The sequence below is a fragment of the Grammomys surdaster genome, unplaced genomic scaffold, assembly GCF_004785775.1.
Source record: "Grammomys surdaster isolate TR1022 unplaced genomic scaffold, NIH_TR_1.0 97, whole genome shotgun sequence".
In the NCBI taxonomy this organism is placed as follows: domain Eukaryota; kingdom Metazoa; phylum Chordata; class Mammalia; order Rodentia; family Muridae; genus Grammomys; species Grammomys surdaster.
The window spans coordinates 6,325,838-6,341,566 of NW_021604576.1; the positions used below are offsets into that span (position 1 = coordinate 6,325,838).

General features: G+C 38.8%; 1 protein-coding gene across 1 annotated transcript in view; it reads left to right on the forward strand.

Moving 5' to 3' along the window:
* Positions 1 to 15,729, forward strand: part of Cngb3 (cyclic nucleotide gated channel beta 3) — a 172,722-nt gene that overhangs the window by 156,227 nt on the left and 766 nt on the right. The window contains 2 exon segments of the mRNA XM_028779786.1: positions 13,195 to 13,341; positions 14,085 to 14,309. Coding sequence (XP_028635619.1) covers positions 13,195 to 13,341; positions 14,085 to 14,309 — 372 coding nt within the window.

A 15,729-nucleotide genomic window follows, 5' to 3' on the forward strand; every position in this document is an offset into this window, starting at 1 on the left:
AGAGAGCTGCAGTTGAGTAAATGCCTCAATAAAATCAGGCTATAGGCAAGCCTGTATGAAATTTTCTCAATTAGTAATTGATATGGGAGAGCCTAGACCATTAAGAGTGCTGCCATCCCTGGGCTGGTAGTCCTAGGTTCTATAAGAAAGCAAGCTGAGCAAGCCATGAGGAGCAAGCCAGTAAGCAGTACTCCTCCTTGGCCTCTGCATCAGCTCCTGCCTCCATGTTCCTTCCCTGCTTGAGCTCCTGTCCTGACTTCCTTCAGTGATTGATAATGATATGGAAGTATAACCCAAATAAACCCTTTCCTCCTCTGGTTGCTTCGGTCTTGGTTTTTCATCATATAGAAACCATATCTAAGACAGTCTCCAATCCAGTAACAAATAACTTTATGAAAGATGAGAGACAGTCTTAAGACTGTGGCAAGAATTGCAGTCATACAGTCTCAGGCAAGAAACGAATATTGTTGCTTATACAAGAAATATTATTCTAGTAGAGTCATTAGAGAGAGCACAGCCTAGCTTGCATAACTTTGACCATAAGTTTGACCTTACTTTGTAAAGTAAATTTTTGTGGTTGTAGAGTATTGTTTGGTGGTAATTTATCGCAGTAGCTGTAGAAATTTAACATAATACCCAAACCTTTGTAATTTAATATCTGAAGGTTTAGTGGAAACAGAGAAAAGGTGTACCTGAAATACCCTTGTGTTTCACCTGCCTTGACTATTCTACACCTAAGACCTATCCATTTTTTTCTCCTAAGTGTGCCTTAAATCACTGACATCTTACCTTCAACACTGCTTCCATTTTGGATAGTCCAAACCATCTCCATAGCTGACTAGACATCTCCTAACCACATTCTCCACAGCCTGGCCTCTAATCTTCAGTTGAATGATTTTGGAAAACACCAATCTGATCAGATTTGTGTCTTCCTGTCTAAATGTGTCTCTGCTACTCTTAAGAATAAATGCAGAGGTCTTACACAAAATCCTGCAGCATCTGACCTGGCTACCTGTCTCCTTCAGGTTTCATGTTTAATCCATATATCCTACTAATCTCTCCTTGACTGTGCCACACTCTGTCTAGTTACAAGGAATTTTTTGCACTGGTTGTTACTTCTGCCTGCATACTCTTCCTGCCCACCTCGACCATCACTCTCCTTCTCTATACATCTCCATGTTTGGAGTCTTCCTAGATTCCCCACTGTGAGGACCTCCCAAGTTTTCTTGCTATATTTTCTTGTCAAACTATATTCACTTTTTTTGGACCACTCATCTTTTAACTGGATGTTTATTGGTATATTTATCACCCCTTCCAATCAGAAGTACCAGGACAGCCACTTAGAACTGCTCCCAATGTGTCCCCTGCTTCAGAAGTCCCAAAGGAACTAAGAGAGCTAGAATCCAGCACACACTTCTGGAGCCTCCTGGGCCATGAGCTCAGGCGTCCATGCTTTTATCTTGCAAAAAAAAAAAAAAAAAAAAAAAAAGCACTCTTTTGCTTAAGATTTCTACCCTTGGTACTGCCTTTGCCAGAAACACTGCATTTCTCTAGTTTGTTCAGACACTGCACAGGCTCCCAAGGTCTTATCAGACACCACATGTAGTTTGTCCTACATTTCTTGCTTGGCCCTTAAGACAATGTTTGGCCTATGAGTGTATCAAGAAATAGTTGTTAGGGTCAATGAATCTGGACCTGTGGGAGCTCTCAGAATCTGAGTCACCAATCAAAGAACATACACTGGATGAAGCAAGGCCCCCAGACACATATGTAGCAGACAGGCAACTCAGTCTTCATCGTTGTTCTGGTTAGCCTCAGTGGGAAAGGATGTGCCTAATCTGACAGAACTAAAGGTGTCTACCTCTTAGAGGAGAAGAGGATGGGAGATGGGGAATGGGGGAAGGGACACAGTGAGGATGGAACCAGGATGAGGAGCAGCATTTGGATAAATAAATAAATAAATAAATAGGAAAAAAAAGATAGTTGTTGAATAAATAAGTGCATATTCTTTGTGTAGCAGTGACAGTACAAATACCTATCATTTTGGTCGTGGCTATTCATAGTTAGCCTTGTGGCTGTCATTACTAAAAATAGCACTGCTAGATTTATCTTTGTAAAATTACTTCATTGTTCTATGAACTCATTTCTTTCAGGTTTATTCTGCAAAGCGAAATAAGTAGGTCAAAAAAGTAGAAACATTTCTGTAATTCCTCAAGTATATGAGCAGATAATTTTCAAAAACAATGAGCACATGTTCAACCCAATTAACTATAGGTCTTTTCCCTCAGCATTGCTGACCTTGCTTTATTTTTTCTAAATTGTTTTGCATTTTCATAGATTGTTCCAATTTGCATTCCTCTAAATAGTACGGGAAAGAGAACAGGTAGTCAGTAAATACTTGCTAAGTGAATTCCTTTCCTAGGAGCCATTTCATGTTCATAAATGTGACCATTTACCTTCCATATTTTGCTCACTCTTCAGTTCTTTTGACAGCACACAGTATGAGTTATTCAGTAGAACTCCAAGGCCTACACTTGGTTTTCAGCCACAATATATAAGAACTGACTTTTCTGGCCAAACTGTATATTCTGATGAATTATTTTTATTTATATTAACTTCATATCACTGTGAAAGGGTCAAACATTTCAAAAACTAATTTTGAATTTTTCTCTTCACTCTGTTTTTATTTTTCCAGAACAGGTTTTAAAGAAGCATACCAGAGAAACAGCTAGTTTGTCACACAATTCTGTTACTCTTTTTTTTTTTTGTAATTTTGTCTTCCTTTTATGAAAAGTAAAAATAGTGGGTATGTGGATTAGCAAGAATAAGAACACTTGATAATAGGTAATAAAGCCCTATATTTCTGTATTTCAAATGGGAACAAACTCTGAATTTAAAAATCTACTTACTACTATCACCATGTCCTCTGTAGTGTGGTCTCTGTCTGTACAGAACCCTTTTTACCTCACCGTATGCCTATGAACAATTATACAATCAATATTATGTTTACACATGTGTTTAAATAGTCTTAAGATCCCTTTGGAACTAACTCAATGTAATGCTAAAGTAGGTTCTTTACTGCCAGTTGAAATATCATACAGGGAGCATAATTATTTCTTTATTTGTATATGTGTGTTTATACATGTATGCCACATGTAAGCAAGTGCCATGGAAATCAGAAGATTCCCTAGAGATGGAGTTACAGGTAGTTGTGAGCCATCTGACATAGATGCTGGGAATCAAAGTCAGGTGTTCAGAAAAGGCAGCAAGTACTCTTGACTACTGAGGGATCTCCTAGGCGCCAAATCAGACCTTGACATATGTTAATAAAAGAGACTTCTTTTTTTTCCTAATCCCTATTGACATATATGTGTGATTAAGAACAATAACAATGGTATAATTAACATTAGTGTAATTTTCATACAAGGACAGACCCCTTGACTCAAAATTTGTTCTCATTTTGGATTTTGACTGTTATGATAAAACTGTGTATGTGTATGTGTGTGTGTGTGTGTGTGTGTGTGTGTTGTGATGACACAGACACACAAGTGTGTAAGTGCATACTCCCATGTGTTGTCAAACAGAGCCCAGAACAGGACATTAAGTATCTTCCTTAGTCACTTTCCCCCTGACTGCCTTGTCACTTCCCCTGACAGGGTCTTTCACTGAACCAGAAGCTTATGATTTCAGCTAGGCTAGTTGCCAATGAACTTTTGGGATCCGCCTATCTCTGTACCTCAGTGCCAGGGTTACAGTCCCCTCCAACCTTGCTTGTTCTTGACTTGGATTTTTGTTTTTTGGTTTTTTTAATGTAGATGCTGGGTATTTGATCTCAGATCCTTATATTTTCAGAACAAGCCACCTTCCTAGCCTAATTCACTTTACTAATCCTAACCATGACAAGAAACTACTGAGCCAAATTAATTATATCATTAAGCAAGAAAACATAATGGCTTAGTTTTTAAAAGAAAAGCACTTTTAAAATTAAAAGCTTTATATGAATAAATGAAATCGTTAACGACTGTGATTCCAAAGGAACAGACTAATGTACTCGCGTTTGAAAAGTATTTTGTTACCAAAGTAGGCTTGTAAAGTATTCCTTTGACACTCGAAAGGAGATTAACATTCAAGACATAAAGTGATGCGTACATCTTGCTCTGTTTCTCTCTGCTTGGACCTTCACCCAGAGTCTTCATTGCTCATCTACTTGTCTATGGCCAGTTCCACTCTGAAACCAAGACCTGACCAAAAAATAGAACCAGACATTTGACAGCTGTGAAATATAAACTCTGACTTTGTTAAAAATTCAAGTGTACAGAAGTTCTTCAAATATTTTTTTTTAAAAAATCTAGGCTACTATGTGCTTGCCATTTAGCATGCACTTGATGAATATCAAAGCATCTGCAAAGAGCAAGACACCCTGGCAGAGGTGACCCCAGAACATCCTCTGATGTTTGCTCACCAGCAAAAGTTTTGTGAGAATGTATTCTTAGTCAAGTTGGAAAGTTGTCAGGGAACAAAGTGTTTCCTGACAAGATTAACAAAGTCCCAGAAAAAGTCCAGAGGTGATCTGAGCTCCTGTCCCCAAATATAGCCCAGCTGGAAATTTGCTTAATGAGAACAAATATTTGAAAGTTTTAGTCTCTCAACAATGGAGATGATGCTTTCTCACAGATGACATTTAGAATTAGTTTTACTTCTATTGTAGGAAATACATGAGAAAATACATTTAAGACTAGAAAAGGCTATATTTTAGAAACATTTCTATTTCCTGTAGTTATCAAAGCATTAATAGTCCTGAGTTGCATAAGAGAGCAGACTAAATTTACACCTCATGCCAAGACTTGTGGGTAAGTCTTCTCTGAAAGTGTTTGTGCCTTTTGTCTCTGCCAGATGTGACCAGTGATGCATAATTATCTTACAGGGTTCTAAAGCATTAATTGGATTAATTCACAAAAATAACTCACGAAACTCTCTGGCTCACAGTAAGCACTGGATAATGTTAACTAGGAATGGTACTGTTATCAATAGTATTAATATTTGCTAGTCCAACTGTCTTTATATGTATTTGCTCTTCTCCTAGCTACAAACAGCTTGAGGCTGCTGTTAAACATCTTTGTACCTTGGCAACCAACTCATTATGGTGTATGTCATGTCTACATATTCTTTCTGTTTCTAGGGATTTTTTTTACACATTCTTCATTTATATCTGTTTTTTCCTTTTCAATTTTATCATGAATTCTGTATCATTTCTTGAAGGATTACACATAACAGAATAATTATTTATGTATGATCACATGCCTACTTATCAAAGCCTGGCAGTGAGTTGAATCTATAGTTCAGAGGTAGATTTATTACTGAGCATGTTCAAGATCCTAGATTCAATCTCTAGAATTGCAGTAATAAAAAAATAAACCCATCCAAGGAAGGCAATGCTTGAGAACTATTAGTTTTCAAATGTAAGTAGTCCCGTGGATAATTGCAGAGCAACATAAAGAGAGTTGGGTTTCTAGAATGTACTATACTGAGTGACTGTGCTCCACCTAGCATGGTACTCTTATCACATTTAAAAGCAATATATACATATATATTATTAATACTATATATACATATATAGTATTACTATCTAATACATATATATTATTAATATATGCTATGCTATATATTAATATGCTAATATAGTATATAATATATACTATGTAATACATATATTATTAATATATATTATTAACATAGTGATACTTTAATTCTATACTAATACTAATACTGTATTCTATATTCTATAATACTGTACTAATACTGTATTCTATACTGTATTAATATACACTAATACTGTATTCTATACTTGCCCTTGTCCTGACTCAGAGAATATGGCTCCTTCCATCACTTCTTTTTTTTTCTTTTCTTTTTTATTGGATATTTTCTTTATTTACATTTCAAATGTTATCCCCTTTCCCACCCACCCCCACCAAAACCCCATTTCCCATCCCTGTAGGGGCAATATTTAGAAAATGCCACCCAGTCCACCTTGTTCCCAGGCAGCCACCATGTTCCCACTGTTTCTCAGCTCTGACCCGGGCTCTGGCTAGTTAGATGCACAGGCCCTGGCACCCACAAGATTCAAAAGTGGGGGATGGCTCTGCCAATCCACCATGCTGCACCCAGAAAGCTCTGCTGAACCCCAGACAATATCTGCCATCCTCGCAGTACCTGGTAGAAATGGGACTCTGAAATCTTAATGATCATCTAAAGGATTTATATATTTAGAAATGCTCAATCAACAAGATGACCACATAATTAGAGTTGTTACCCAATATCTAACCTTTTGATAGAAGTTGCTGTCCAGGACAGCTTTAGACCCATAAGTGGTTCTCCATGGCTGGATAGCCTCCTTCTTCTCCTCCCCTTCCTCTTTTCTCCCCCGCTCTTCCTCTCTTTCTCTCCCAGCTCCACCTTCTCTTCTACTGCCTAATCACCAAGCTCCATTGCAAATGCAATGTAGCAGAATAAGTATCCTGCTACACATCCCCCCTCACCTGCTACTCTAAGGTTGTTCCCCCACCGACCCACAAACCCACTCCTACCTCCCAGCTCTAAAATTCCCCTATACTGGGTCATTGAGCCTGCATAGGGCCAAGGGCCTCTCCTCCCATTGATGCCCCACGAGGCCATTCTCTATTACATATGCAGGTAAAGACATGTGTACTCCTTGGTTGGTAGTTTAGCCCTGGGAACTCTGAGGGGGTCTGGTTGGTTGATATTATTGTTCTTCCTATAGGGTTGCAAACCCCTTTATCTCCTTCAGTCCTTTCTCTAACTCTACCATTGGGGACTCCATTGAGGACCTCATGCTCAGTCCAGTGGTTGGCTGTGAGCATCCTCCTCTGAATTTGTCAGACTCTGGCAAAGCATCTCAGGAGACAGTTATATCAGGCTCCTGTCAGCATGCACTTCTTGGCATCCACAATAGTGTCTGGGTTTGGTGACTATACATGGGATGGATCCCCAGGGGACAGTCTTTGGATAGCCTTTCCTTCAGTCTCTGCTCAACACTTTGTCTACATATTTGATCCCGTGATTATTTTGTTCTCCTTTCTAAGAAGAATGGACGCACCCACACTTTGGTCTTCCTTCTTCTTGAGCTTCATGTGGTCTGTGAATTGTATCTTGGGTATTTTGAGCATTTGGGCTAATATCTACATATCAGTGAGTGGATACCATGCATGTTCTTTTGTGTTAGGTTACTTCACTCAGGATGACATTTTGTAGCTCCATCCATTTGCCTAAGAATTTCATGAAGTAATTGTTTTTAATAGCTGAGTAGCTTACTCAGTTGTGTAAATATACCACATTTTCTGTATCCATTCCTCTGTTGAAGGACATCTGGGTTCTTTCCAGCTTCTGGCTATTATAAATAAGACTGCTATGAACATAATGGAGCATCTGTCCTTGTGATATGCTGGAGAATCTTTTGGGTATATGCCCAGGAGTATTATAGCTGGATCCTCAGGTAATACTATATCCAATTTTCTGAGGAATCGCCAGCCTGCTTTCCACAGTGGTTGTACCAGCTTACAATCCCACCAACAATGGAGAAGTGTTCCTCTTTCTCTACATCCTCAACAGCATGTGCTGTCACCCGAGTTTTTGATCTTAGCCATTCTGACTGGTGTGAGATGGAATCTCAGGATTGTTTTGATTTGCATTTCCCTGATGACTAAGGATGTTGAACATTTCTTTAGGTGCTTCTGTTATTCCTTACTTGAGAATTCTTTGTTTAGCTCTGAACCCCCCATTTTTAATAGGGTTATTTGATTGTCTGAAGTCTAACTTCTTGAGTTCTTTGTATATATTGGATATTAGCCCTCTATCTGATGTAGAATTGGTAAAGATCTTTTCCTAATCTGTTGGTTGCTGTTTTGTCCTATTGACAGTGCCCTTTGCCTTACAGAAGTTTTACAATTTTATATGGTCCCATTTTTTGATTCTTGATCTCAGAATATAAGCCATTGGTGTTCAGTTCCAAATACTATTAACATATTAACATATCTATTAACTATTAACATACCATAACTATTAACATATCAATTTAGGAATGGTTTTCTAAAACATGGATGTCAGGAAATGGACAACAGGTGTGTGTGTGTGTGTGTGTGTGTGTGTGTGTGTGTGTGTCCAAGTTGGCAGCTGACTTTTCTCTGAACACACTGTATCTCTGATATGCTCACAGAACTACTTCAGTTCCTGCACCCAGCTCTGAGGGCATAATCACGTATAACAAGGAGGTGAGAGGGAGGGATTGGGAAGACAGGAGGGAGAGGAAGCTTCGATGAGGATATAAAATAAATAATTTAATTCATTAAAAAATAATTAAGATTCTTCCTAGTTGAGCCTTCTTCATAACTGAATGTCACAAACCACACAGATCTAGTCAGTCTCCTGCAGCAGATAAAACAAGGTTTCTGTTTTCAGCAAAAGTGATTAGTAATATTTCATAAATGGGTATATAAAATGGTGATTTAGTTCCTAATCCTGTAGCCTTTTCACATAATGATATCATGCTTTGATGATGTGTCTCTTATATTCCCTCTCATTGTCTGAATATATTGTGGGGCTTAACAGTTCCACAGATGAACAGAAAAAAAACAAAAAAAAGTCCTTGAGCTATCTAAGGTAACAGCAATGAATAGGTTCAAGATTAGAACAAATCCCTTTATTTCCTCGACTATTACTCAGTACAAGCTTCTTTTTAATCCAGAGACTTTTAACTGTAGTATCAGCTGTTTGTCCTGTGGCATAGAGTCTTTGGGAAACTCTACATGAAACTGTGGATGTGAAGGGAGGGGCCTTCTTACTAAGCAATTTAATGAGTAAAACTTTCCACCCATGGAATGCTGGGAAAGCATTTTGTGGATAAGAAGAGGGGGGAAACGATGCTATTTAAAACATTGCTGAGAGAGTTTGGGCAAAATCCATCTGGCAGACAGACTATTTCTTCCGTTCAGAAACTCATCAAGCACTCCAAACGTGCAACCTGTAAGCAAGTTTAATTAAAGCTTGAGAAATCTCAAAATAGCCTGACATTTAAATATGTTATTTCCACTCTTGCATAGTTTGGCATGCTCACAGAGGTTCTCTGGGTGTAGATTAAGCTCCCCAATGACATCCTGCACTGCCTCCTAACTACTTGATTACTCTGTATTAAAAAAAAAAAAACCCACAGGAGTGTGAATGAAAACTACCTTATTGAACCCATGTACTTCCCCTTAACTGACAAACAGAAAGGCAGATAGAAACTTGGGTGGATGAGTTAGTAAAAAAATAATAATTGTAAATGATAGCTGACTAGCAAGTAGGATTGATCATATCTACACACATGTATGCATAGAATGCTGTAAAGATATGGGGAGAGATGGAGTAATATGTGTTTCTTTTGTCTTCTTGGGCAAAAGCAGTCACTGACTAGTAACCAAGTGCTAATGCAGTCACAGTGAAGGATTCTAAATACATATATTTTGTCCTGAAGGAATAGTTTAATTCTTCAGTGGTTTGGAGACCCCTGACATTCCTTTCCCAAGCCCCATCTTCTCTGTTAAGTGGGGTAAGTGCCCAACTTAGCATTAGGTCCTCTTCTTCACCTTTTTCTTTTGCTCTGGTGTTTGTTTCTTGCTTTACTTTTGGGTTTATTTTGTTTGTTTCTTTGTTTGTTTGTTTGTTTGTTTTGAGACAATACACTGTTATGTGGTTCAGGCTGACCTGGAACTCATGATCCTGCATCAGCTTCCCAAGTGCTTAGATTATAAATGGTGCCACAGAACCCAAAAAAAGCTCAGCTTCAACTGAACACTTTTCATGATGTATTTCTTTCTCCTTTCTTAGCATAATAACTATTCTTAGCCTGGTACAATGGCACTCATTCATGGTGCAGAAGGATAGTTTCAAAGCCAACCGCCGGTACCCAGTGATTCCCAAACTCAAAAATGAAGGACATGATCGTTAAAAAAGAAAAAAACAGTAATTCTTTCCCTAACATGTTCCCGTATATTTTAAGTTAGGTCTACCTCTATCTTAAGTTAATACTTCATGTACAGAGTGCCCCTTATCACAGTTCCTCCCTTCCCACACTGTGACACTACCTTCCACTTACCCATATTCTGTTATTAAACACGCACACACATACACTCACACAAGCGCACATACACACACACATACAAACACACATACACACAAACACACATACACGCACACTGCCAGTTTGTCACTTAAACAAACCCTGTGACACTACCATCCACTTGCCCAGATTCTGTTGTTAAACATCTACCTATCTACCTACCTATCTGCCCACACACACAGACACACACAGACACACACACACACACATTGCCACTTTGTCACTTAAATAATCATCTCCTAGTTAAGAGAGAAATACGTTTTCTTTCCTTCATTTATTCCTCTCCCAGTGTTTTCTCCTTTTCTATGGAGACCAGAGTTTCTGATCTATGCTTTGATTTTTTATTTTTTCTCCTTGGAAATCCTTTGAACATTTCCTGCAGGGCAGGTCTCTTAGGAATGGATCCCCTCAGTTTTTGTTCATTTGAGGAAATTTTTGTCTCTCCTTTACTTCTGAAGAATCCCTTCACTAAATATAGAATTGCAGGTCATAGACATTTCTTTTAGCATTGAGTATTTCACCCCACTGTCTAGAAATGAGATTGCTTTTGAGTAAGAAATCTACTGTCGTCCTGGTCTATGTGTAGCTCAAGTATTTCCTGATTTACATTCTTTCAAGAGTCATTCTTTGTCTTTGGTTTCCTGTAGTTTGAATATGACATGCTGTGAGAAGTTGAGGGGTATTTGTTAATTCCTCTGTTATATTTATCCTTTATTTCCCCTTTTTTATTTTTTAAAATTTCATGCACACACATAACTTGCCTGGACCAAATTAACCCCTATCCAGGCCCCTCCCCTATAGCCCTCTCCATTTTCCACGCCCAAGTTTATGTGCTCTGTTTTAAACCTGCTCAGTCCACTTACTGCTGCCTGCATGTGCATGAGTATGGGGCCATCTACTGGAGATTCTGTAAACTCTCAGGAACCACACACCTAAAACAAACCCTGACTCTCCTCCACCACTAGGCATCAGTTAACTACAGGTCCTCATCTAGGAGTGAGAGTTCATGAGAGCCTCCTCATACAAGCTGAGATTTTTGTTAGCTTATGCATACAGTCAGAGCTACATGTACTGGTCCTGTCGTGTCCTCCAAACAATTCTTCTAAAAATGTTCACTACATTTGCCTCTTCTTAATCCCTAAATTTAGGGGATATATATTTACAGGTGTGTGGTCCATAATCTCTTAGTTCCTGCACGATGACCAGTTGTGAATCTCTCTACCAATAGCCATCTACTACAGAAGAGAACATCTCTGGTGAGGACTGAGAGATGCACTAATTATTTTTCCCTTTTGATGTTATCCAGTCTCTCAGCTTTTGTGGTTCAGGTATTTGGCATTAGTTTTGGAAAGCTCTTGAATGATATGCTTGAAATGTCTTTTTCTCTTTCTTTTGTCTCCTTCTGGTTTTCCAGATATGTATATTTCTCGTCTTTCAGAGTGATCCCTCATTCTTTGTGTCCCCAGTTCAGCTCTGCTTGTTTCTTTTGCTGTCAGTCTGGAAAGCTTCTATTAAATTATATTCAAGTTCACTGATTCTTTTCCAGGCCAACGTGGTACTGGGTCAGTTAGAAGCATTCTTCCTCTCTGTTACAACATTATTGATTTCTTGCGTTCTTTCAGATTCTTTGATTTTTGTCTGTTTATATCATATACTTGTTCTTGCATGATTCCCCTTATCATTATATTCCTTACTGTATCAATCACAGTTTTAAAAATTTCTGTCTATGAATTCCAACACCTGTGTCATCTCATCTGTTTCTCATATGTGCTTTGGTATGTAATTTGTAACTGTTTCATCGTCTCTGCTGGAAGCTAGAAATGAGGTACCAAGGTAGATGAACACTTAGCATTAGGTTTCACACTACTCTGACAGGGAGCTATGGTATATATATTTGTCAGAGATGTGGGTGACAGAGGTGCCATACTCCATTTGTGCTCTCTCCTTTTTCTCCCTTAATGACCACACTTCCTTAAGTATTTTAATTCAGAGGAATTATCTGTTTCCATTGCAAGTCACACTATGACATAGGAGTCCAATTGGGATAAAGAATAGAGGAGAAGAAATCATCGAAAGCAATAGGATCAAGTCTCCATCTTCTGAAGTACGTGTGAGCTATGACCTTGCAGGACTTGCTTTGCTTTCCATCCCTGAGATAAATGGAAAAGTGCTGGAAGGGCTGTACTAGGAAAAACCTCCTTCCTTGGCAGGGGTATGGTTCTAGCAAAGTGTTTTCCCCTAAATAGGAGATCAGATGAACACTGGACAGGAATGGATATAATTACTGTTATCTATTTAAAAATATTTGTAAAGTATAGTTCTCATAGGAAAAATATGCAATACAGCCATCTTCCAAACTTCCCCCAGGAGGAAAGCGTTTCAAATATTTGCAGTGGATGATTATATCTTTAAGGTAAGTGGGGTTTTTAGTGTTCAGAGTGCTGAAAATGAGGTGTTTTCTTAGTTTTGCTTCCTGTTATTGTGATATATACCTTGTCAATAGCACTTAATAAAGAAAGTGTATGTTTGGTTCACAATTTCACACAACAGCTCATCATTTCCAGGAAGTCAAGGCAGTAGAAACTTAAAGCAACTAGTTATATCAAATCTGAGGTCAAGAGTAGAGAGTAATAAACACAAGTATGTATGTGCAAGTATTCAGGTCTCTTTCTCCACTCTTAATAAAACATAGGATCTGATGCTCAGAGAATGGTGCTGCCCACAATGGGCAAGTCTTCTGATCTCTATTAATGAAGTCCTTTTCTAGGTGATTCTAGATTGTGTCACAATGGCATTTAAAACAAACCATGTGACAGTAAGCACACACAATTTGCTAAAAATCCTGCATTTCCTATTAGGAAGGACTTAGAATAAGTCAACATCTTACAAACGTTCCAGTGACACCACGACTAAAATGTATAACTGCATAATTAAATTTGCAGTTCTGTTTGAGATATAAAAGGAAAACAAATGGAGGGTAAGTGAAATAGGTGACTGAAGACCTGCTTTTTTGTGTCTCACAGCCTTCTGGCAAAAGAAGGGGGAAACCGCCGGACAGCTGATGTGGTAGCCCACGGGTTTGCCAATCTTTTAACTCTGGACAAAAAGACTCTTCAAGAAATTCTGCTGCATTATCCAACTTCTAAAAAGCTCCTCATGAAGAAAGCCAAGTATGACCTTTAAAGCCCTAATAGAAGCAGGTGTAATGGTACACACTTGGGTGTCCCAGCACTTAGAAGGCTGAGGCAGGAGGGTTGAACTAAGTTCCAGGCCAAATCGAACCACAGAGTGAAATACAGTATAGAGAGATTAAGGTGGAAAAAGTTGGGTTTGCTCTATAAAATCTAAGATGAGGATAATGGTGTTACATGAAGTTACAACAACTTTCTTCATAAGATACACCTCAATGCCTAGCCTCACAGAGACTTGAAGTGCCAAGGTGGAGGGGGGGATACCCAAGGAGGCCTACATTTGCTCAGAGGAGAAGGGGAGGGGAGATGAGGGAAGGATTGTGGGATGGGTGACCTGCAAGGAGAGGTGGGCAGTGAGCAGGATGTAAAGTGAATAAGTAAAAAAATAAAATAATTTTTTTTTTTTGGTTTTTTTGAGACGGTTTCTCTTTATAGCCCTGACTGTCTTAGAACTCACTCTGTAGACCAGGCTGGCCTTGAACTCAGAAATCCGCCTGCCTCTGCCTCCCAAGTGCTGGGATTAAAGGCATGCGCCACCACTGCCCGGCTAAAATAAAATTTAAAAAGTTAAATTTAATTTAAAAGAAAAAAAGAAAAAATACACTCTAAACTGAAATTAAGTGTCCATTGACATCTCAGGGGCAGGAGAATTTACTACTTTTCAGGGAGACTCTGGAGTTGTCAGAAAACTACCCCAAACAATGTTTTTCTCCTATCACCAGAGTTCTTTTAAGCCAGAAGGGGAAGACCACACAGGCAATCCCTCCAAGAACAAGACCTGCTTTTCTTTTCCCACCAAAAGAAGAGACACCCCGAATGCTTAAAATTCTTTTGGGAAACACAGGAAAGGTGGACCTTGGAAGACTCCTTAAAGGAAAGAGAAAACAAACCTCCGAGGTAACAAGGCCGACCTGAGGCAATGGCTGGGAGGCTAGCAGGAGTGGGGAGTGTCACATGGCATACATCCAGGCCAGCTCTAGTTCAGACATGGAGGTAATCTAGACGAATCTAACACTAACAACTGGGCTTTATATTGGCACTTATGATTTAAACGTTATCTGCTTTTTATCATTACATGAAATCACTGTTGCTTCAATTTAAATTGATGTATATGTTCATAAATAGATGGAAACTGAATTGTCATGAGTTCTATATGTGTGAATAGCTTTGCTTACTACAATTTATTGGTGCCCTCCCAAATCAACACATTTTTGTGCCAGTCATGACAAGCAAAATATGAAAGAAAAAATAAAAGGAGGAATTCTGGAGGGTGTGCCATCTGCAGGAATTCTGGAGGGTGTGCCATCTGCAGGAATTCTGGTGGGTGTGCCGTCTGCTAAGTTCACCTCAAGTTCGTACTTGCTTCTTGTTCCAGCTCTTACGCAAACAAATGACCCAATGCTATCTGTTTGTCGCCATGGCTTTGTTTGTTTGTTTGTTTGTTTGTTTTAGCTTGTAGTTCTGAATTTTTAGTTTAATTTTTTTCCTGACCTTGTTGTACTAAGTCTAGTAGTACTCTAGTACTGTCCAGATTTCCTAAGTACCAAATTTTACAGTATCATTGAGAGAGGAAGTATAGTATTGTATAATCTTCACACAGGGTACTAGCTAAATTATATATGAACTCAATATGGGAATGCATAATTCATTGGGTTAATTTGCTACATTAAATAATGCATTGCTAAAGAAAAACATACAATCGAAAATTTATATATTGATTAGCTAATAAAAATGAAAAATATCTGGTCTAAGACTCATAGGAAGTTGCCCTGCTATTTCCCGAAGAAGCCATGGTTGTATTGGCTAGTTCAGTGTAACTTGATAACACAAATACCAATAGTCAAAGCGTGGTCACCAGAATTGATAAGAACCATGGCATTTTGGTTACTTTCACGTTGATGTGACAAAATACGTAACTAGAAGCAACTTCAAGCAGGAGGAGGTACTAGTGGCTTACAGGTGAAGGGATTACAGTCCAGGACAGTGGGGAAATCATAGTGGCAAGAGCAGGAGACCAGATGGTCACAGTATCCACAATCAGGAAGCAGAGAGCAAACAGGAGAAGGAGCCAGTGTAAAACAATGTAAACCAAGTGAGTGCCTCATTTATAGCAACCTAAAAATAACAATTTGTCCGAGAAGCAAATGTGCTAAATATGTGTTATTTCTACAGATAATACTAATAAACAGAACTAGTTTAAAACCAGTAGCTTGAGGCTGAAGAGATAGCTCAGTAATAAACGCACCTGCCTCTCAGCCTGCTAACCTGAGTTCAGTCTAGTACCCACACGGTGAAAGAATGAATCTACACCCTCAAATTCTCCTCCACCTTCCACATGGATGATGTGGCATATGAGCTCCCCCCCCC